We start from the raw sequence: 24,019 nt of genomic DNA on the forward strand, positions 1-24,019 counted from the left end.
GCAAATGAGGCAGTAGCCCTAGAGATTTTGTGTGCTGTCTCTGAACGTGAGCTCCTGTAAGCCACATCCCCATCATTCCTTAAAACTCTCATGTACTGGAGACTGTAATATGGCTGGAGCTGTAAATGTCTTCCATTTCCCTCTTCTGATACAAGTATTTCTCTTTCTTCTTCCATTTCTTCTTGGGCCCCCCATTTCCATATGACCTTCTCATTGCCAGCAAATCTCCATATTCATGGCTCCAGTTCACCTTCTTCTAATGGCCAAATTTTTTAGTCCTAAGTAATAGTAAGGCTTGATTATACTGGTTTTCTTTCTTTCTTTCTTTCTTTCTTTCTTTCTTTCTTTCTTTCTTTCTTTCTTTCTTTCTTTCTTTCTTTCTTTCTTTCTTTCTTTCTTTCTTTCTTTCTTTCTTTCTTTCTTTCTTTCTTTCTTTCTTTCTTTCTTTCTTTCTTTCTTTCTTTCTTTCTTTCTTTCTTTCTTTCTTTCTTTCATCCTTCCATCCTTCCTTCCTTCCTTCCTTCCTTCCTTCCTTCCTTCCTTCCTTCCTTCCTTCCTTCCTTCCTTCCTTCCTTCCTTCCTTCCTTCCTTCCTTCCTTCCTTCCTTCCTTCCTTCCTTCCTTCCTTCCTTCCTTCCTTCCTTCCAACTGAGAGAAATTAGAAACTTTGCAAATGTGCTTAAATAACTCAAATAGACAAAAAGTTTATATTGCAAATAGAGTATGTTGAAATAAACTCAGTGTGGAATCTTGCAGCATTGGAATTAGGGATGATATTTCCAATTACACTGGCATTTATTATTTCCCAACTCTCAGATTTTTACAAGTAAGCACACATTTTTATTTCAACTTCTCAGAAAAGCTTTTCCTCATTTTTGTGAAAGAAAAGACAAGTATTGATAAGTAGAATACCCTAGGAAAACACTGATTCATCTAGGTACTATGATTTGAAAATTATTTCTAGTAATTAAAAATAGGTGGTATACCTTTTTGAAGAAGGTCACAGGAATGCAACAGTACAAACTCATTTCTGCTGACACTTTGTATCTCAGAAATTTTTTCCTCTGGTGCACTAATGATTTTTTTTTTGCCCTTGTCTGACACATTTTACCTCTACCTTGGCAGGAAAAGTCATTTTCTCCTGTGAGTAAATGAGTGATAGAGAATAGATGAAAGGGCAGAAATGTGCAAGTGCCATCAAAACCCTCATTTTTGATTTTTAGTATGCTGCAGCTGGTGGTGTGGAGTGTTTCTCTTGCAGTTGAAAGCACAGCCAGCATGGGAATATTGATAGGTTTACATGAATCCTAAAGAGTCACAGCTTATTTGTATTCACCAATAATGTAGAGCTTGGAGGATACTGCCTGCATGGATACATTTTCAGCTAGAAAAATTGTGAAGCAACAGCAAGGATTAGTGAAAGGGATTGATGGGGACACGGAGACATTTGGAAAAGCGAGCTCAGGTCAAAAGAGGCTACAGTGAGATTTAAGTGTTACTCTCTATTTCAAAAGCTCAGGCAAACATTAATACATATCCAAGCAACTGTGATTCAACACAGTCCCTCATGAATACATTTTGCCTTTTGAGTCTTACCAGTATTCTGGCAACAATTAATATTCTGAAGTGTCAGTAGTTAATATTACTTCTTTCAAAATCTTTGAATCCCTTTATTAATTTTATTAATTTATAATTTATCCATAACTTCAGCAGAAATGCAGATATTCTTAATCTCTGAAATTGGGCCACATTTGCTGAGGAAGGATTTTTGGATTTTTGAAAAAGCTGGAGACACTGGGTGCTAAATGCCTGTTCAAAGTCAACAGGCACTTTTCAGTGATGGATAAGTATACCAATGCTTTAATTTTCATTAATTATTCAGTTAGAAAATTTGGCACACAGTATTGAGAATGTCAGGGAAATCCTTCACGATTTTGATGATAAATCCACAGTACAGCAAAAAAATCTAGAAAATCCTGCTGTGTTCTGTATTGATGATGTGCATAAATATAGCAGCTCAGGTGCATTCCTACACTGCTCAAAGTTGCCCGTCTAGTGCTACCAGTACTACATTGCAAGTGTTTGACCTCCTGAAGATCCAGGTTTTCCAAATGTTAACACAATATTAACATGTTCACTTTCCTAATAATATTGCTATATCCCTTGCCTTTAGTTCTCAATAAAATATCAATATCACTTCCAAGGAAAAAATATAAAGAAGCCATCTGGGATGTGGACTCCAGGTCTCTTGTGGTATTTCAGCATGGAGCCACTTGAGCAGCCAGCTTTTTTCCTTCCAGATGCCCTCTGCCTCTGTATTTCAGGTGACACAGATAAATCCAGTGTATTTTCCTTGTGCCCGTGGGTTTGCTGAAATACCATAAGCTCCTCCTCCTCCAGCAACCACTGGTAGCAAGGAGAATTTGAGGCTCCCAGCTAACACCATTGACTGATGTGAGTTTAAGCCTGGGAAATGAGTTCTTTTTCTCATCTGTCACTTTTAATGTCTGACTGCTTTATTGAGATTCAGGTCTCCTTGCCTCCTTTCTCTCATAAAATGATACTGAATCAGAGAGGTCCCGTGCAATGACTTCTTCAGGAGCAAGCATGGTGGATTAGCTTTGTCTGCAGCAGCTTGGGTGGCAGAAAGCAAGACTTGACTCAGAAGTCCATGTATTTATCTGTCATCACCTGGCTCTGGCTCACAGCTTCACTGGCTTTGCCAAAATGCCTGTCTCTTTGGAAACCTGATTCTCATTTTAGCTCAGTTCCTCATGCTACCATACCAAGCATCTGCGATCAGATCTCACGTCTCAGCTGAAATGGTATAGAAGTGATGTAAGTGGGTGAGGGATTTATGTATTTATTTAACAAATAAATACATAAGCGTGGGTTTCCTGAAAGCCTGGGCGGCAGTGTGGCTTCTTCCTTCTCTTCACTAAGATCATCACTAGCACTTTTGTTGTCAGACATAGGAGAAATAAGACATTGATTTGTTTATAATATATGCCAAAACAACTCCATGCGCTTGTCTTGTTCTGATATAAAATTCTGATATTAACAGAACCTTTCATCTTCTCTTCCTACTCTTCGAATCTGTATTTCTGCCATGACAAACAAAAAATTTCAATTCTTAGGGAAGTGGCATTTTTCCAGCCATTTTAAAGCAATTCTTTCTCTTGAGCAATTCATTGCTGAAGAGGCTTTCTTCTGTGAAAGAGGGTTACAAGCCCCAGCTGTCCTTAACCTGTTCAGTCCATTATACCTGGACTCCTCTCCTGACTACATGTGGTTGTAATAACCTTTCTTATAGCCATGAGAGCACCATAGGAAGGAGAACTGATGACAGAGAATTGCTGCTCCAGCTAATGGAAATGCCTTTTTCCTTCCAGTAATTCTGTTGCTACTTTCAGTTACGAGAATCGTTATCCCAAAGGAAGGATTGCCTGCATGCCCCCCCTGCTTTACCTGCTGACTTCAGGTTCCCATAAGGAGTTACAACATTGCACTATCACATATCTTTGTATTGTATTTTATAATTTGTGTCCCTTTTATCTTTATCTAGACTGGTTTTGCTTGTGCAGTGAAATTTCATGCAGGAGCTTTTAGCACACAAGCATTCACAAGCATGTGCAGTTAGTGGTGACCATTCCACTCTTCACCTGGTACCCCTGCCCTGGTTGCAAACCCTAGCCCCTACTCATTCTCTCCAAAGGACATGCCCTGGCCCACAGGACAGTTTTTTAAGAAAATAGTGAGACTGCAGTACATGCTTCTTGCTGAACACAAGGATCCAGCTCACAAGTCCTGCAAACTGAGTTTGAAACACCTCTGAGAGCTGTTACTCAGTTCGTGCAGGAAAACAAAAGACAAAGCCTGCACTGGTCTTTTTATAGCAAATCTTTATTTCTGCAAGAAATGTAGCAAGAAGGTACCAATAGCAGCAAGTGAGGTTTAAATTTGTCCTCTTCTCTGATGTCCAACAGTAGAAATCCAAAACCATTTTATCTTCTCTGGAGTCAGTCCATGGATTGCTGCAGATACTTGCCTAATTAAGACTACTCAGTCCTAGGAGCTTTTACCCAGATCTGTCCCTGTAGGACTGCCAAGAAAGATTAAAGGAACAACAAACAAAATACCCTCCTGAGTGGCAACCAAATAGAGAATTCTTTTCTGATTCTAAAAAATAATTGGTCGGCTAGACCCACAGCAGCCTAGAAGTAGAGCTCCCTGGCAAATCAAAGCATAAAAGTGGGGCAGCTGGAAGATTCAGATGAATGGAAGGAAATAATGCTTCATTATTGCTCCTTTTTTGAAGCAATGAGACTTTGTGAAAAGATGTGCAGCATGTATCCCTACTCTTAGTTCAAGCATGAAAATACTTCTGACCTTGTAGAGCAGGAGATATTTTTTCCAGGTACAGATTCTCTTTCTTCTAGCTTTCTTCTTTGTTTCTGAAAATAGCATATTATATTTGCCATTTGAGCAACCCTGTCAAAGCTAGGAGAAATATTTTCCTTCTAATTTATGTAGGACTCCTGATTTTAAGTCTTTTTTTTTGCTTCTCCTGGACTGTAATGGGTTTACAAAATGCAGGCTTTATAGGCTTGAAAGAAAAAATGCAAACAATCATGAGTCCACTCAACCTTCTTATTTTAGAAGCAAAATCCTGTTACTTAGATAGCAACCTTTACAACTAATGTAATTATATCTCCATGTCTTTCTATTTGCCATGTACAGAATGCCCAGATCCTCAGAAACAGAAACAAAGAGAGACTGCAGAGTACCATGACTGTGTTAGCTAGATAGTGAATAGAAAACTTGTAGTGTAATAGATGAAAACATTGCTGGATTTAAAATTTTTTGTTGTTGTTGTTGATGGAGTGATCCTAAAATTTTAGAATTGTGTAGACAAAGCCCTTCAAAGATATAGTTCAAGATCCTTCATTTTACAAAATTGCATATACAAAAGTTGAGGAATGCCTGTGATTTACTAAATTCAGCTTTGCAGTACCCCTTGAAGGGAAGGTGATGTTATTTTAAAGATCTGCATGCATCACTCCTCCTATATTGTATAGAGATCCTGAGACAGAATTAGGAATACATTGACTTCGACATTTAACTTTCTTAACCTTGAGTCCTTCATTTTCCCTCCTCAGCCTTATGCCTCTTTTACTACAAAACTCCTAAAACCATCAGACAAGAGGGTCTTAAAGAAATCAATACTCTATGGTGTAACTGCAGTGAATTGCTGGAGCAGATCCATTTTGCACACAGAATAAAATCACTGCCTTGTGAATGTGTATTCTCTATACTAGCACTGATTTTTTTAAAACTGTAGTTCAAAACCTTCAAATTATAGGGATACATCTCAAATGAGCAGAAAAGGAGATAGTCAAGCAAACCCAGTTAAATCTTAGTAGGAAGAGGACCCTGTCATGAGGGCTACCAACAGGCATTTATGTAGAATAGCTAAAATTTGTTTTTTCCTTAGTGCCTCCTCCCTCTCTGTCAGTCTACTCTCATTGGAGATGTCTCCATTTAGTGACATGCCCACTTGGGCACATCTTTCCTCTGTTAACTCAAAAGAATGAACAACCACAAGAAACCCACAAGCCCTGCAAACAAAGCCTAAAGAAGGAGCACAGCATTGGAGCATTATTTGATTACTTGTCTGTATCTCACTAAAGAACAATTGCTTACATGCATTAAAATCCACAGTGCCTGCCACTATTGATTTCCCAAAGACTTTACAAATTCCTGGCAGCATGCATAAAGGGGGTTGAAGTTTGGAATGGGCAATTTTGATTAATCTACAGAATTCCACTAGGACTTGCAGATGTGTCTATTCCAATGGGGAAGAAAAAAATAATTTAAGTTAAACTACATCAGGGAACACAGTTTTCTGCAAATTGGCTCCTAGTTTGATTGAGACCAGTACTTGAATGACATGCATTTACTTTATCTGCTGTCCTTATCAAGGAATAGATATAATTTGGTTTGTAATTTCTATAATTTCTATGTATAAGACAAAGGCTTTATGAGAGACTGGTTAAGATTTTGTTGCTAAGTCCAGACTTTTGCTTCTGCATAACTATTGTGCCACCTAGTGAGGGTTAAACTGCACTTTTAAATAGATGGAAAGATTGACTTTAAACATACTGGTGAATAAAGAAACAATTTATTAAAATATTTTGAGGAAAAAGTTGCAACAAAAAGTATCTACCCTTTTTTCTTCATTTTTTTACCAAGGTGTTTCACTGTTTCAGCCATAAAATAGCATTTATGGCTATTTATGTTTCAGCCATAAAATAGCATTTTGTTTGCAAGTGTATTAAAGAAATTTAATACATAAAAAGGATGCATACAGAACTCTTTACTTCCCCAGCAATAAATCTATTCCAATAAATTACTAGCACAGTTCATAAGCTTATCAGTGTGAAAAGATATCCCCAAATTTCAGATTATAAGAATTTCCATTCTGTAAAACAAATAAATACACTGAAAATGTTATTTTCTGACCAACTGTGATAACTTGGCAGGTTATTATGATTGTATGCTTTAAGGCATTATTTAGACAAAATAATAAGCAGTGTTTTATGTTAAAATCATAGCATTCTGACACAAAGTTTCTCATAAATTTCCTTTTCCATAGAAATAGTTTGTGTCCAAAAAGATATGTAGACTTCATTAGCCAGTAGCTTTTTCTTAGTGATTTCTCTTCTCTAGCTGAAACCTCTCAACAGGGTTGTGATGTTTTTTTTTTCTTTCACTTTTTAAGTAAACCATCTGTCCTGTGTGGGAGTATTGGGTTTGCCACAGTAGATAGCAGTAATATTTCAATCACCAGAGCCGATAACAGTAAAATTCCCTTAATAGAGAATTTCCTAGCATTTTTCAAGTCACTTTCCTGCATCTTATGTTAAGTTGCCACACTATCCATCATCAACAAAAGCCAAAGTAGATAGTTTGCTCTTTTAATACTTGCATGCAGTGCCATACTTACACTAGAAAACCCAGTGGTCAGCAATAGTCCAATTTAGAAACATTCAGATTCTCTGACACTCCAGGGAAGTTCAAATTCATGTTTTTTAACACATTTAAATGATGCATGTTAGAGATCTTTTGTATAACAGGACCTGACACCAGGTAAACATGACATTGTATCCAGAGACTTGGATAGCGCTATGCCAGACCTTGATGGAAACACAAACATTTTTATAATTTTCACTCAATGAACAATGGAATGGAGCTCATCTTCTTTCAACACTTTTTGTTACAAAATGTCTGAGATTCAGCTCTAAGCTGAGAGAAAATGAAATTACTTTCTGAAGGTAAAAAACATATTTGGAAAAGCAGAAAGTTGTGGTTTGAGGGGGCTTTTTTTATAGTTCTGTTGTTGTTGTTTGGGCTATTTCTTTTCCCACTATGAGAAAGATTTCCAGAAAAAAAATTTTCCATTTTCTAGTTTCAGGGCTTGACAGACATTTTGTCATTTCATTTTCTTGCAGACAAATGAAATTGAAAAGATTGTGTCAGGTGTCAGGTGAACTTCTTTAGTGCTCAGTTTCCAGGCTCTCTGAATTTTTTGATACTTGAAAAGTGTTTGTACAGTGTTTTTGTTTTCTCTGGAGGTGTATTGTGTATTGAGCAAACAAAAAGCAGAAGTTTCTTTCTTTTTAAGGCATAATCAGTTGATTACTTCATTTTAAAGCAGTAGCATTTAAGACAGTAAAGAGGTTTGCCTCTGAGGTTTGTTGTTCCCTGTGAAGGTTCTTAATGGCTAGTATTCACATTAAATATGGAATTTAAATGCATGCAAGTATTACTAAAAGTAGGGCAGGACTGGAAATATAACAGCATTTTTTTTTTGCCTTATCTAGATATGATACCAAGCTCTTCTCAATATCAATAGGCTCAAACATGATTATTTTTATAAAGGACGATGCCATTTCAGTAAAAGAGGAGAAATCATTACAAGGCTTGATTTTTTTTTTTTTCTCTTTAGACACTATTTTTCCATGTTGATTCAAGGCATTCTGGCATTTAACAACATCTGGGAAAATGATATAATTAAGCCTAAGAGTTCCCATTACTTTATTTCGCATAGTGAAAATTTTAATTTGATTTTAAATACCTCATTGGGAGGATTATCTATGGAGTCAGTGGACAGTATTTCATAAAGAGAGCTGAAAATCTAGATCACAACTCTGATCCAACATTATACTAATGAACAAAATATTAATCAATCCTGGGTTAAAAAGTGCATGCATAATAAAAGACTGAAACGAAATCTTTAAGATGAAGGTTTTATTCAAAGGGAAAATATGCACTCCTTATTTATATTCAGTGTAGTAATAAATCCTTTTTCCAAACTTTCCTGTCCCCACATACCTGCAAAGTCACTTTGCAGTGGTTTGCTCAAAGTGAGTAAAACTCTTAGTATTTGTAATTCTTACTAACTTCAGGCTGCCTGTCTGTTTCCTCCAATGTCAATTAGACAGATGGGGTGTAATTCTAAAAAAGCTCATTGAAACTGCCCGGAATTTATATAATTTCCTCTCTTTATAGAATTGTACCTCATAGATTTAACTGAGCTGATAGTCAATATTTACTGTAATCTTAATTAGGCAAGACTTGATTTGCTCTTGTTTTCAGGCATTTGAAAACTCTAGACATGTCCAGACTCAGGCTTTTGAATATTTCGCCTTGTTCTGTATGAATTGTTTAGACAATAACCAATAAGTGCACTTGTCCAAGAAAGACAAGTGCCTTTCCTTTGGCAAGTCTGCTGCTGCTACATGTGAGAAACCTGCACTGCCCTGAGGCTTGTCACAGGTGAGATCCGTAGCTCATTTCTGAAACTTCTGGGAATCATTTTAGAGGATTTCAAGATAGGATTATTTTGAAACTGAAATTCATGGTGTGAATGAGTATTGGGACATGGAGTAAATAAATAATAAATAGCACAGAAATACTTATTCAGTAAATCTGTGAAAATCACTGTCCTTTGACTATGCCAACAAGGATGTATGTTTGTTATAGATGGCATATCTGTAAAAAAAATTATGCAGAAAATTATGCAGGTTGTATAATAAATTCAGTCTTTGATGGAAGTCTTAAATGAAAGAGATCAGAAATGCATATCTGGATTTTTGCAAAGATGCAACATCTGAGATTTTTCTTCTCTGGCCGACTGGCAACAAAGTACTTATTTTTGAGACCATGTAAATAAGCAGATGTTTCCACTGAAGTCACTGGCCATTAAAATACATAATTATTCAAGGTTATATTTCTATCATGATATGAAAACCCTCAGTGAAGGGTTCATAATACAAGAAGTAAGGTGTTTGGAAGAGCAAATTCCATAAAAGCAAACACAGTTTAAGCAATCACATTCCCAGAGGATGTGGCAGGCACAGCTGGGCAATATGAGCATAAGTCTCTCAGTCCTAGTAAAGAAGATGGTAGATGTTTAGCCAAAGCTAACTGGCACATTAAGGCACAGAAGAGGCTCTTGCCATGGCCCAGCTTTAGAGTGTATTTCCTGGGTGTGCCAGGTACACAGACTCAGTCACTCCCAGTCTGCCATCCTTAGATGTCCCAGCAGGAACTCTTGAGGTAGCATCCCCTCGCCTCTGCCCCCCAGGAGGGATGCTCCTTTCCTCTGACTGCAGGGCTGTAAGGGAGATGGATCAGGTAGCTCGGTGCCATGCATTGGGTTCTCTATACACTCCTCAATGTAGTGAAAAGGATCCATATGATTAGAGAAATGAGTTCCTAATTTGCTCAGGCTAGACTTCACACTAGCAGCACAAATAGAGTAAACAAACAATGAGCAAATCTAATTCATTAATTTTAAAGCACTGGCATTTCATTTGGGTGAATTTAGAAAACAAAATGTATTTATGGATGCAAAATGGAGGAATTTGGGTTGAAGTGTTACTGGGATATGTTTGACTGAACATTATCTGTATCAAGTTGATAGCTATCAAATTGATAGCTAATTAGTGAAAGATATAGTCTTCCCTTTTTACAATATTTGGAATAATGTGACAAAATTATGTGTATATATAGCTGCAGATATATGTGTGTGTATAGACGTGTATATATACATATATATACATATATTTTGTATATATACATATATACACACATATACTTTCATCTGCAGCTCTATATACATATACTCGTCACATTATACCTGATTATACATTTGTATGTAGATATACTTATGTGTATATGTACATATGTATATAAGTATTTGACAATCTGTTTTTATCTACTGTGAATGTGCATGACAGTGGCCAGGATTTTTCCTGGTGTGCTTGATTTCTATGGTTCTGTATTCTCATTCTTCAAAGAAGCCAAACTATATTTAGTGTAAAGTATTTAATATAAGTGTAATTTAGTCATGGTAAATCTGAGGTTGTGTTCACTGATAATTACACTGCGCTTCCTGTGGCCACATAAACATTCATATGGAATCGTTTACTTTGTGCCAGCTTCAACACTAGCTTCAGTTGATATGAGCTACTATAAATGTAGAACTCTGAATGCTTTCATCTTCTATTACAAGCTTTTAAAATGCTCTATTGTATTTTGAAAAAATACACTGTATTTTGATGAAAAAAAACCAAACAGAAAAAAACCCGCTGTGTGTTTTGAAAAATTGTTATACATAATCTTGCCAATAATCTTAGGAAAACCTTTTAATTCAAATACATATTTTTATTTTACCAAATAATAGTTTTGGAACAAAGTATATGTGCTAGTTTAGAAAACTGTATTAAGCATTCTGAGGGCTTCCTTTCTCTGTGTTAGAAAAGACTTTTATAAATCACTGCATGGAGCTCTCTGCTGTTTAGGCTAATGTGTATATAAGAGCAGTGCAGAAGAAAATGGAAAAATAAGGTAAGCAATTTTCTTGTCTGTGTAAACAGATGCATTGTGAAATTCTTCAGCCATAAAGGCTTGCTAGTTTTGAGCCAAGCTCTTAGATTGCCATCTCACTTCCCAGAAAATGCTTCTTAGAGCTCTTTAAAGACAGCATGAAAAATAGACTTCTTGAATATGAAGGTTTAAAGAAAAAAAATGGATAAAATGTGGAGTATTCACAAAAGCATTTAATTCTGAAATAAGAAGAGAGAAATTAAATGTACTGAAAATATGTGACAGAACTATTACTACTATTTATTCTATTTTGCATTCTATTTACAGCAATGTGCAATAAATTAAACTAGTCAAAATTTCAGGCTTTTAAATCTGGATTATACCCATTCATTGAAATAATTGACCATTTTTGTAGATGCTTTCTCCCACCCTTCCAGTCAGTCTTAGTGGGATATCAAAAATCTCACTCCCTCTGGCAGGGCAGAGAGCAGGGATGTGCTGGATGGATGTGTATGAAAGTCTATATAGCCATTGCCTGTACTGGGCCTACACTTATCCTGAGTAATTCTGGGAAGTGTACACTGTGTCTGATGATCTCTGGCCTGTGCCCTTCATAAAAGCAAAAACAAGAACAAAAAGACTCAAACCCACAGGAATTGCCATTACTATGATCTTAGGTAAGTCATTATATATTCTTAGGCTAAAAGAAGTTTTCTTTGCTACTCCCTGCCTTGAAATTGTAATGTAGTGTATCATACCAATGATTTGTAAATTCTTATCATGGCATGTAAACCTATAATCATTTCACAGTTTGATATGTTTGCCTCACTCGGGCAGTGCTGCACTGTTTGTTTTACTGAGGTATGTGTGGCTGCTTTCCCACTTGGTCACACATCATTCTGTCAGAGCTTGGCTTGCTGGGCAGGTGCTGGTGGCTGCACTGCGAATCCTGCTGTCATCTTGTCAAACCCAGGACACTCTATCCCTGCAGCACTTGTACAGAAAGCAGAAACTGCATGGCAGCTTTGGAAAATGATGGATAATATAGCTTGCCTTGGTTTCCTAAAGGCAAGAAAATCCAGTTGTGCTGATCTGGTATGTTGCGGTGGTGGTGGTAGTGATATTTTCTTTTTTCTGTGCAGATGGACATATGGTTAATACATTTTTTTATTGAATTAAATGGTTCAATTACAGGAGCTTGTAGAAGAGGCAGAATAACAAAAGACCATACTAATCATCCCACTGGCACTTCCATTTTATCAAATAGTGCAGCCATTGTGAGTTTAGGGTTCCCTCTAATCCCTGTGGAGTTTAAAAAAGCCAAATTACAGGTGCAGGATTGCACTGAACAGCAGGAGACAGATGGTGGGTTGTTCTCAGTTTCTCCTTTTCCTCAGTTACTGGACTGCTAAGGACTGTTCAGGTTTCCATTGAAACAATGACTTAGAGAAGCTACTTTGAAGTCCAGATGTGAAAGAACTGACCTGAGAAAGAAAGAAAGAAAGTATTGGTTCTGACACTTCTTCAGTGTGTGAAAGACTGCAGCTGAATTATGATGATCTCAGGATTCCTCATCATGAGCCTTTTGAATCATGGCATTTCTGAAAGGATTTATCATTACATTTCCATTGGAACTCCATTTCAAAGTCTACAGTTAAATAGAATTCACAATTGGTTAATGGAGTTACTGATAGATAGTGTGGCATTTGCATATTAATTTATCTCTTAATGTATCTCTTATCTCTTATGGTATTTGTTTTGGACTTCCAAGGCTAACACTCAGATTAGTTCATGGTTGTGTTATACAATGAAAATGGGAACTACTACCTATCTGTTAATTATTTTTATTTCTTGTAATACCGTTATTTTTTAACATCACTTCTAAGTGGTTTTTTTTCCTACCTTTTAATGGAAGTTTGATCTCCTTTATTGATATATTCTTCCTGATCTTTTCTCGTGTGCTAGAAGATACCAACTTGTCTTTTTTTAATGAAAAAGCAGCATAATGATATCATTGCCATCTAAATGTACTTGTCAGAGTTCTCAACCAATACTGGACTGGATTGGCTGTTGCCCTACAGAGGTTTCAGAAATTTATGGCTGCAGAGCGGATGCTTTCTGGCTTTCATCCTCTGCTCTCCATCCCCAGTGTGAGTCAAGAAAGGTCTGCACCCTATAACATTAATAATTTCTGGCATATATTTAGCAAATATCATTATTCGAGATCTCTCTCATACTATTCTGGTTTTGACCTCATCCTGTCTGACAGCTCTGGAAAAAATGCCTGCTTCCTAAATAAAACATTGCAAGAAGAATGGTTTCCAGCAGTCCTGTCTTACCATTTTTCTTTTTAGAAGTTGAGCTGCTCTGAGTTTTCAATCATTCTATCAGGCAAAAGACATGGAATTTAACTGTGTGATTTACCAGAGCAATATTTATTCATTATTATTGTGTTCATATTCTGAGTTATACAATGATGAATGCATTAAAAGTGGTCTGAATTAGATAATATATGGCATCTTCATTGTAACCTAACAAAACCTCATTTACACTAGATATCGAAATAGGTGAGAGGTTTGTGTTAGTTATCCTACATGAGCAAAGGAAGGGAATTGATGATCTATTTACTGCATATGTCAAAGAAACTGCCCCACTTAAAACCCCTCAGTGTCTTATGGCTTCATAACAAAACCAAGTACATTTCAAGGGAAAGCTGAATTTAGAAATTATTTAGAAAAACATAACCAAACCCTCCTCTTTTGGTTAAATATTTTTATGTAAAATGAGTGTATTGTGATACTCATTATTTTCTCATGCCATTATATATTGACTCTGGAAGGATTCACATTTAGAAAACAAACAAACAGTGACAGCACATTTTGCTCAATGCTTACAGTCAATGATGGACTTTTTCATCTGAATTTTTTCTTCTTGATGATATAATTAATTTACTACCAGGGATCCAGTCAGATGACTAGAGAAGCTAAGAAATAAGAGGATTGCAAGTTCCTAGTCTGAGCATGCTTTCATTTTATGTTCGTACAGGGGGAAATGATTAAAGCTTAATTATGAATTCCTTTCATGCTTTTTTCTGCTATTTTCCTAAAGTGTTTAGTGATTGCTTTGACATACATCTGTCAAAGGTTTTTTTTTCTGACTGTAGAAACCATAATTTCAAAGGAACTTTTACCATGTGTTGCCCCCAAAGAAATTTTGAAGTCATTAGATGTGCAAAATCCTTAGTCCAAGTATAAAAACGTGCATGAAAAAAATGAATAGTGGCATGTGCAAAAAATGCTAATGAGAACTTTTACTACTTTTATCAGATAGCTGAAAGGTAGATGAAAACGGGAAGAGTTTTGCAGCCTCACAGATTAGAGTAGCTTGGCACAGTGAAATTTTGCTGGCTTGTATCACCATAGTTTCAGGAAAGACAGAACAATATTTTTGTTTGCCATCAGCTATAGCTGGAGACAGCAGAGAGGCTGTGGCTCTGTTTTGTTAGAGCCAGGATAGCACTGGGAACCAGTGTTGATTGGAACGTGGAAGATTTGTGGCTTCATATGATTGGAACTTAATTTTTAAAGGCTCCAGGATTTTTGAGATTTTGAGTTCAGGACAGATCCTGCAGGGTGTGTTTTAATTCAGAGTTAGAGTTTGGGGGCATTTTAATACTACTGTACATTCAAATTCTCCTGGGATTTTGGTTCCTCTGTAATTGAATGTTTATAAGCAAACACAATGTGATCACTGTAAAGAGTTCAGACTAATCACAATCTGGATATCACATACAGGTTTGACTTGAAATGTGTCACAGGCAGCTTGGCTTTTTAAAGACATCTTTCAAAGTGCTAAAGTGATTTTATGTACAAGTATGAGGATGATTATTTAACAGCTTCACCTGTTCACTTGATTTTTGTTTGGTTTTTCTCTGCTACAGACTATGTCAGAGAGCCACAATGATCATGCATAATAACAGTTCATCCTCGCTCCTTTTACCGAATGTGAGCTCCTTCTGGAAGAGAGATTCACATGGACCGGGACTCCTTGATGAAGCAGCATCACTCATTGGCAGCTATGACTTCCCTCAGACCACAGAGAGTTTTCCTTTCTCCACTGTGGAATCAACAAACATGACCCTCAATGCCACAAGCAAAGACCCTCTGGGTGGACACACTATCTGGCAAGTAGTTTTGATTGCTTTCCTCACTGGGATCCTTGCACTGGTGACCATCATAGGAAACATCTTAGTGATTGTTGCATTTAAGGTTAACAAACAACTGAAAACAGTCAACAACTACTTCTTGTTGAGCCTTGCTTGTGCAGATTTGATCATCGGTGTTCTTTCCATGAATCTTTATACCACATACATCATCATGGACCACTGGGCTTTGGGAAGCTTGGCCTGTGATCTTTGGCTCTCCATTGACTACGTCGCCAGTAATGCCTCTGTCATGAACCTCCTCGTGATAAGTTTTGACAGGTATTTTTCCATCACTAGGCCACTGACATACAGAGCCAAACGAACAACCAAAAGGGCTGGGGTAATGATTGGTTTAGCATGGATCGTCTCTTTTGTTCTTTGGGCCCCTGCCATCTTGTTTTGGCAGTATTTTGTTGGGGAGAGGACTGTGCCTCCTGATGAATGTTTCATCCAGTTTCTAAGTGAACCTATCATCACTTTTGGCACTGCCATAGCTGCCTTTTATTTGCCAGTCACCATTATGAGTATTTTGTATTGGAGGATCTACAAGGAGACGGAGAAACGCACCAAAGAGTTAGCAGGGCTCCAGGCTTCGGGCAGCGAAGCGGAGGCAGCGCGCTTCGTGCACCAGACAGGCAGCTCCCGGAGCTGCAGCAGCTACGAGCTGCAGCGGCAGAACATGAAACGCTCCGCCCGAAAGAAATACAGACGCTGCCACTTCTGGCTGACAATGAAGAGCTGGGAACCGAGCACAGATCAGGGGGACCAAGAGCATAGCAGCAGTGACAGCTGGAACAACAATGATGCTGCTGCCTCCCTTGAAAATTCAGCCTCCTCTGATGAAGAAGACATTGCTGCAGAGACCAGAGCCATCTATTCAATTGTGCTGAAGCTTCCTGGTCACAGTGCTATCCTCAATTCCACAAAACTACCCTCCTCAGAAGATTTGCACGAGTCAGGGGATGAACTGCAGAAATCCGACACAGAATCGAAGGAAAAGAAACCTAAAAAATTGCACCCTCCCAAAGGTGTTCAGGATGGTGGAAATTTCCAAAAGAGCTTTACCAAGCTTCCAGTTGAACCAGAATCAGAAGAGACAACCACAGCTTCTGATGGCATCTCATCAGTCACCAAGACATCGACAGCCCTGCCCTTGTCCTTTAAGGAAGCAACCCTGGCAAAAAAGTTTGCCTTGAAGACCAGAAGTCAGATCACAAAACGAAAACGAATGTCACTTATCAAAGAAAAGAAAGCAGCACAGACACTCAGTGCCATTTTGTTTGCCTTCATCATTACCTGGACCCCATATAATATAATGGTTCTGGTGAACACCTTTTGCAGCTGTATACCCAAAACTTTCTGGCACCTGGGGTATTGGCTTTGCTACATCAACAGCACAGTGAACCCCATGTGCTATGCACTGTGTAACAAAACATTCAGAAACACTTTTAAGATGCTGCTGCTGTGCCAGTGTGACAAACGAAAACGACGCAAACAGCAGTATCAGCAAAGGCAGTCCGTCATTTTTCATAAGCGGATCCCTAGAGAGGCTTCATAGAATAGTATTTTTTAAACAAATAGAAAAATAACGAAGCAGGGATGTGATGGGATAGGATGGGATGGGGTGAGATAGGACAGAACAGGATGGCATGGGACAGGGCAGGATTGGCAAGGTAGTAAGGGATGAGACAGGGTGGGTTGGGGAGGGAAGGTGGGTCCAGGGTGCTGATTCTATGATTTAGGCATGAAAGCAGCTGCCAGGCTTATTTATCCTTTCAATAAATCCAGTTTAATATAAAAGTCAATCCACATTCAGCAAAAACTAAGGAACTTCAACATTTTTACTAAGGAGTGTAGGATTTAATAAAGTTTTCCTATGAATTTGTGAGAAGCTGTATAGCAATTATAAACTCATTACTGATGTGCCCAGCTCTTTGATTATAATCAGCTCTGGGATCTCAGGTAAGCACATCTAGCCAGCCCAACTTTTCTTTTTCCAAGGAATCCAACAACTTTCAATTCAAGTTACATACAGATGTAGCAAGCTAGTGAAACAGGATTATTAAATTGAGACGCTGTATAGGTTGAAAAACAATTGCACCAGGCAATTGTTGTCCTGGTGCAGCTTCCTGTCTACTTCTCTTCTGATATATTGTTAATTGTACCCCATATTCCTGATTTCTGAGTATCTCTGTGTGCAGCTGATGTTATATATGTGTGTGTGAGTGTGTATGTATGCATAGCACACATTCACACCTCTGAAATGCACACATACCAGGAAAGAGGTGACCTATTTGTTCTAGCTTTTACAGGGCCCCCCATCGTGATTACATGTGATTGAAACTTTTTAAAAGTCCGAAAATCATGTTATAAGTATATAGCTCATTATTTGCCACCTGAAATTCAAGTTTATCTCTGGAACCAAAACATAGTGTTCACATTTCAAACTGAGAAAACCAAAACATAGCCTGTGAGTTTACAGAGTTTTATAATTGGGTATTTTCCCAGTAAAATCTTAATCTTGAGCTCAGAGTCTCTCCTCAAAGTGATCATTAAACGATACAAAGAGGAAAGGAATTGATGGCTACATTCAGGGAAGAGCAGGAAGCTGTCTTGGCAGGGCATAGGATAATGAGAACCCAGATCTGGGCTGCACGGTACCAGTGCTCAAAGGGAGCTGCTCAGGAGCCAGGTAGGTGCAACCATCAGCAGCAGGCCCATGTCCTGCTGGGGAGGCCGTGCTGCTGTCAAAGCACACATGGCTCCTGCAACACCTTGTCCTGCGCTGCACCGTGGGGATGCACCACCCTTCTCAGAGCCAGCTCAGATCCTGTGTGCAGTATCTCTACGGCTTCCGATGAAAGTTCAAGTTGTAACTTTCTGATAAAAGTTGGTGGAGCCCTGCTGCTTGCATTGTCTGCCCAGGTGATCTTCAGATGCCCATGATTTGTTTCAAAGAAATGCTTTATTTTTGCATGTGAAGGATGCTCACTAAAAAGTGTTTGTTTTTCACAACCTGTTTTAAAAATCAGCAGAAGAAGTGCACCTAAATCCGTTTGATACCAGGTTATTCAGTGGTGTGAAAAATGTGATATTGCCAATTTGTAACCTGGCAATTTTTGATAAAGACAATTTTAAAAGGGCTTTAATATTTATAGTTTAGACATGACCAGTATTTTCTGGTATTTGTGAGGTGGTCTGCACCAAACATGATTTATAAATGTCAGAGGTCCCCTGGGGAAAGGATTGTACTTAAAACTGTTGCTCTAAATCTGATATCTGATTTAGTTACATGTTGAAAGATTATTTTGTATTCTCCTTTGAGCTGACCAAAACTTTTTTTTTTGTTGCTTAGACTCTTATTTTGCTGAAAATAAAACAAGTATCTTATTTTACAAAGGGGCATCAGTGTTGTGAATACAGAACTGATGTTAAAGCTGCTTTTGTATTCAGTGTGAGATGGTGTTTACAGATGATTTTGACAACAGTGGAAATATATTAAATGGTGTCTGTGTATCTAAACTATTTAATTTTGTGTTATGTTCATATAAAGAAATATTTATACATATTTCACCGAATGTTTTATTTAATGTTGATAAATATTGCTCTTCAGTCTTCAGCTGTAGTGTCCTTTTAAAGTGATTCATAAAGGTCTGCTTGAGAAATGAATAGACTATACCTTGCTTTCTTGTCATTAAAAAATTCTCTTTTGTATGAGTTGCTTAAAATGTCTACCCTAAAGTAATCTCATAAATTATATTGAACTCTACCACAAGTACAATTTTAGTACAAAAAAGAAAAAAGTTAAAGCTTCATCTATGTCACAATTGCATTTTGAACTAAAGATACCGGAATTGTTTTGCTGGTTTGCTACCCACGTACAAAGGCACCCATGTTGCAAAGAAAATTAATTACCTTTATTTATAGAAAGAAGCATATAATTGAAATTTATTCATTACTCAAGTTGACCTAAAAATGTTTTAACATTTAAATATATATCTATATCTATATATATTGCCATATTATTATATTCTGATATCTAGAGTAGTGCTGTGCCCCTAATACACAAAATGTGAGAGCATGCAAGGAAGCCAGAGTTCATTGGGGGATTTATGGTATATTAGTATTGATTTTAAAATGGGAAACTATTATTTTTATTGAAGTTAAGCTTCCTTGAAAGCGTCTGTCACCACTGTTTACATAATAGGAAGAGTTAAATTCTTGGATTGTTCTAACAGAGAAATAAACAACCTGTCTTTTGATGTGTGAACAGGCTTTAAAATGTTATTTACAGGTATCATAAAATGTATATGTATACACATATTGTAGCATAGATCAATTTAGTTATTATTTATTTAATAGAATATGCACTATAAAATATTAAGAATTTGGCTGTGTTACAAGTACAGTGAGCATTAATTTAATTTGTATTTTATATGTTGCTGTATTTGCTTTAAACCCATGCACACAGAAAAATTTTAGCTGTATGCACTAGTGGATATATTATTTATGAATACAGGCGCACATAATAGGTTGCAGAAGAAGAACAGTGCAAGACCAATGACACAGAATGACTTTTAGGAAGTACACTGGTGTAATATTTCATCTGTTTTGAGGAAAATTAAGTCAGAAAGACAGTAGAAAGCGTCATTCTGTGGCAGACAAACAGCTCAGTCCCATTAACTCTCCTCACAGCTCTGAAAGCTGGCTTTTCAGAGACCAGTCTCCGTTAATGGCAATAATACAGGATTAGACTCCATATGAAAAGGACCAAAAAGTCAGAAGAGATAGCCAGACAGGAGCCAATGGGTAGTCTGGAGAAAGCTTTGTAGAACAGACCCAATCACTGTCCATCTCTGAACAGGCAGCAAAATACATTATATGTTTGGCTTTTTCAGTGTAAAATTGTGATTGAAGTTTATTACTTCTGTACTGGTATAGGCAGTGAGAGATGTCTGATCTGAAGATCTGAGGGCAGGGGCCATGGTGCATGAAGCATTTTTCCTACTCCTGCATAACACACTTTCAACAAAAGTAAACTGCAGATCAGCCTGGTACTGATTAAAGCTAAACAAATATAGGAAAGTCCTGAGTAGTTCCCAGGATCTAAACTGGTGGATTTGTGTAACCTAAACAATAAATAGCCTACAGGGTTCTGGCAGTAGGAATATGCACACAGATATTCTGAGAGAGTTGGTGATTTTCTCAATTATGTGCAGCTTCATTTTCTTACTTTGCTGTCTTGATTATTGTATTTCTTTACTTATTCTGCAAGAATATTCTGAAAAGTCTTGGTTCATTATCAACTTTATATATCTAAAAAACGAGTAGCGATCCCAAAGTACACTTGGTTTGCCTCTACAGAATGCAAACATCGAAGCAAAAGGAAATTTTAAACTTTTTTTCCCTAATCAGCAGCATCAATAATTTTAAAAAGAGTTATCATCATGTGACCCTATATACAGTAGGGATGGTCAAGCAGTGTCATACTATTTATAAACTCCTGTTCACCTACCCTTTACCCATCTGATTATGCATCACGATTCAAATTTGTATTCGAGATTGTAAACCCTCATTTTCCTCCAGGTGGGTCCTAGATTCTTGTGCTAAAATATGCTCTACAAGTTTGTCTTGTTATCAGGTGTTTTTTCTTTTCCTTTTGCAGTCCCTCTATGCAAAATTATCTGATCTTACATTATCAAAAGACACTTTACTAATTTTAGGAGTTGTCAAGTGTTGAGGTCTGATACTTTATTTTCTAAAGATGTATAAAGCATATCAAAAACAACTGGAGAAGGCTTCACATTTGCCAGCTCCTTATTGGCAAAAATTTTTGGTCTGTGCCATAAATGGTCTGTTCACCAAGTCTGACCAGGGGATGACCTGTCCCTAGTGATGTTCTCCCAAACCACCACTAGCTTGAACTTCACACAGTTCATGAATCATCATGTATTTTAATGCATTTGGGAATTAAAAAAAAATATATTCATTGTGGTAGTTCCACCCTCTGCGATTTTCTATTTTATATATTCTTTATATCTTTTATGTATTTGCCCATTCAAATACCACTGCACTGGCTTCTGGGAGCAGGTCAAAGTGATACATATTCGTAGGTTGCTTCTGGTTAGCCCCAAGGGTATGCAGAGATGTCTGGTGGAGCTGAGGTGTTCAAATGATGGCTGTCTTTTCTGACTCATGCACTGCACTCCCATGATACCCAGACACTTCTGTTTGGAAGCTTAGCTAAAGCATGCATGACATTCACATTTTCATGGAATTAAAAACTTCATTTAATTAGGATATTCTTCCTTGTAGCCTTCGAGCAGGCATAGATCATTTATAGCATCTGCACTTTTCTACTTCCACATTTTTGAGCTGCCAGAAAGATATCGGGCAAAATGCTAATTTTTAATGTCTGATACTTGGGAATTTTTGTACTTCAGCTTTTAAAGTAAGGCAGAGATAATGCAGTTGTGCTATTTGTTGAAAACAAATTGAGTGTGAATGAGAATTCTACACTATGTTTATTTCATTTCATACACCATGGCGCTGCAACTTGGCTGAGATTGAGCATTACAGTATTTGAGGTCACTGACAGTGCTTCACAATCTTAACTGGCAAACTCATGACCTATGCTGTACTGGCATTTGGGACTTTGACTTCTCTTCACCACTCACACTGCACATTCGAAGTATAACACAGATTGTACTTTTTTTCCCTCAAGAAATATCATTGTAGTCATTTCCAGATGCATTCCTAGATGTGCTTGAGGATGTTTTGCTTAATTTTAGATATCAAGACAGCTCAAGAGAGCCAATCCCTGTCAGGATCTTGTATAATGGAGGGAGCTCAGGTAACATGGGAAAACATTAATATAAGTGCTACTTATTTCATGGCCTATTCCAACATGCATTGTATGCTGTGTGTATTGTACCTATACATCTCCATGCACTGTGTATGTCTCAGAAGGGTGTGTGTGACTCTACTGTGCATGCACATACAGAGAGGTGTACCACATCTAGAGCAATGTTTACAGATGTATGTGCAAACTTATGCTAAATTGTCAGCCACAGTAAACATTGCCTTTGATGGCTCATCAGTTGTAACTGGACAGTGGAACTGTGCTTAAGTCTCCTCTGCTTATCTGCAAGAAATGTTTCCACATCTTTCTTTCCTTAGTGCATATTTTTTACAATTGCATTGTCCTTATTTCTGGATATGGTGTTTTCAGTGTATTGAGCTGGCTTTTTAGACATTACCCAAAATTTAGAAATGCATGAACATATTTCACTTACTGAGCTATTGCATCAAGGCTGCACTAGGTTTAACTCCATTACATTACTCAAACTCACACTGCCTTTTTTCAAATAAGAAAAAAAGGCCTCTCAGACTAGATTCTATCTAGGTTCATGTAAGAGAAACTTCTATGTCCATGTGAACATCACTGCCAGTTTCTCAAAGTTGAAAGAGAAATCCAGTCACTATTAAAACAGTTGGAGGCAAATGTCACAAACACAGCAAGTCATCACTGCAAATTCTTTGAGGTAATAACAGCACTCCATCCATTAGAAATTAGAGGGGAAATAAATTACCATCTCCCTCATCCCATCCTGTTGCTCTACCCTTTCTTTTGCATAGTATAATGCTTTTGATTTGCCAGTCTCATGGGTGAAATTTTTCAGGCTTTAGAAACCTCATTTGCCTGGTAAGACTAGGAAATACCCACTATATCTAGGTCATTCACCTCCTTCTGAGTTTTCAAACAATAAATCCTTGACTGTGTGATTCTGGCTTAAGGGAGGGTCTTATGAAAAATTACTATAAAACCATTCAATTTAATGGTGATGAGGAGAGGTAACTTTTTTTCACAAGCTAGTGAAGCTATAAAATTTATGTAACTTGGCAGAAAGTGTGGAAAAAAACCCAAGACATTTAAAGACTTTATAGATGTGCACATCCTCCTTGCATAAGGGTGAATAAACACATGTAAACAGTGCCCAAAAAAGTTCAGTGTATGAATGACTCTGTAAGCCAAGAGCACACGTCACCATCAGCTAGGCTGTTGGCAGAGCACCCTGGCACCCCACTCAGGCCTCCATGAAGAGGTCCTTCTTATAGCACTCTAGGACTAAACAATAAGGCCTTAATATGTAAGCAGGGCTTGTTTGTCTGGGTGCATATGCATTTTCCAGGAATTTGATAGGAGATTCTTTCTCACTCCTGGACCAAAGTTATTTAGTGTACTTTCTGGAATGAAAGCACTCTTGAAGTGATTGGTGGTAATCATCACTCAACCATGCCTAACAATCAGAGAAGCACAGGATATTATTGTGGCAAGAGAACTTAAATTTATTTTTCAATTCATTCATACAGGCATAGTTAATTTACTGAAAATACTCAAAAGATCTGAAAATTTTTACACTATCATGGAAATAAAGTCTCTGGACAAGAATCTGATTCCTTATGTAGTTTCAAAACATCCAGTCTTCTTGAGCCTATTTTTCTTCTGTATTAAAATCTTTGGGTAACAAAGCAACCGTAGTCATTCCTGAAATACTACCTACTCTAGAGAAACCAAAGGGATGAGGAAATGGCCAAATAGCCTTCCTTAATTTCTGCTTAATGTGTCCACATTAAGAATTATGATTACCATTGTGGCACAGACTAATTAACACCATGGGGCAAAAGAAATGAGCCAATTTACTTTGAACCCTACACAGTGCTGCACTCTGCTTATGCAGATACATCACAAGAAATAGGCCTGTGCTGTATTTCCTGATGCTCAGTGCTTTTCTCCACTCATTACTTTTATCCTTCCCACAGATCACTCCCCTCCTATTGAACACACCTATCACAGACATTTATTGAATATACCTATTGAATACCCTCTGCCATCAATATATAAAGATGTCATTTCTTTGCA

At 37.5% G+C, this 24,019-nt stretch overlaps 1 protein-coding gene across 1 annotated transcript in view; it reads left to right on the plus strand.

Annotated features, from left to right (window-relative positions):
• The window catches only part of CHRM3 (cholinergic receptor muscarinic 3), a 263,639-nt gene extending 244,273 nt beyond the window's left edge, over positions 1–19,366 (plus strand). Inside the window, exon 4 of the mRNA XM_066545672.1 lies at positions 14,833–19,366. Within this exon, the coding sequence (XP_066401769.1) occupies positions 14,852–16,654 (1,803 nt within the window). The 5' untranslated portion in view covers positions 14,833–14,851 and the 3' untranslated portion in view covers positions 16,655–19,366. The remainder of the gene's footprint in view (positions 1–14,832) is intronic.
• The last annotated feature ends 4,653 nt before the right edge of the window (positions 19,367–24,019 follow it).

The sequence above is a fragment of the Molothrus aeneus genome, chromosome 3 (assembly GCF_037042795.1).
Source record: "Molothrus aeneus isolate 106 chromosome 3, BPBGC_Maene_1.0, whole genome shotgun sequence".
Taxonomy (NCBI): domain Eukaryota; kingdom Metazoa; phylum Chordata; class Aves; order Passeriformes; family Icteridae; genus Molothrus; species Molothrus aeneus.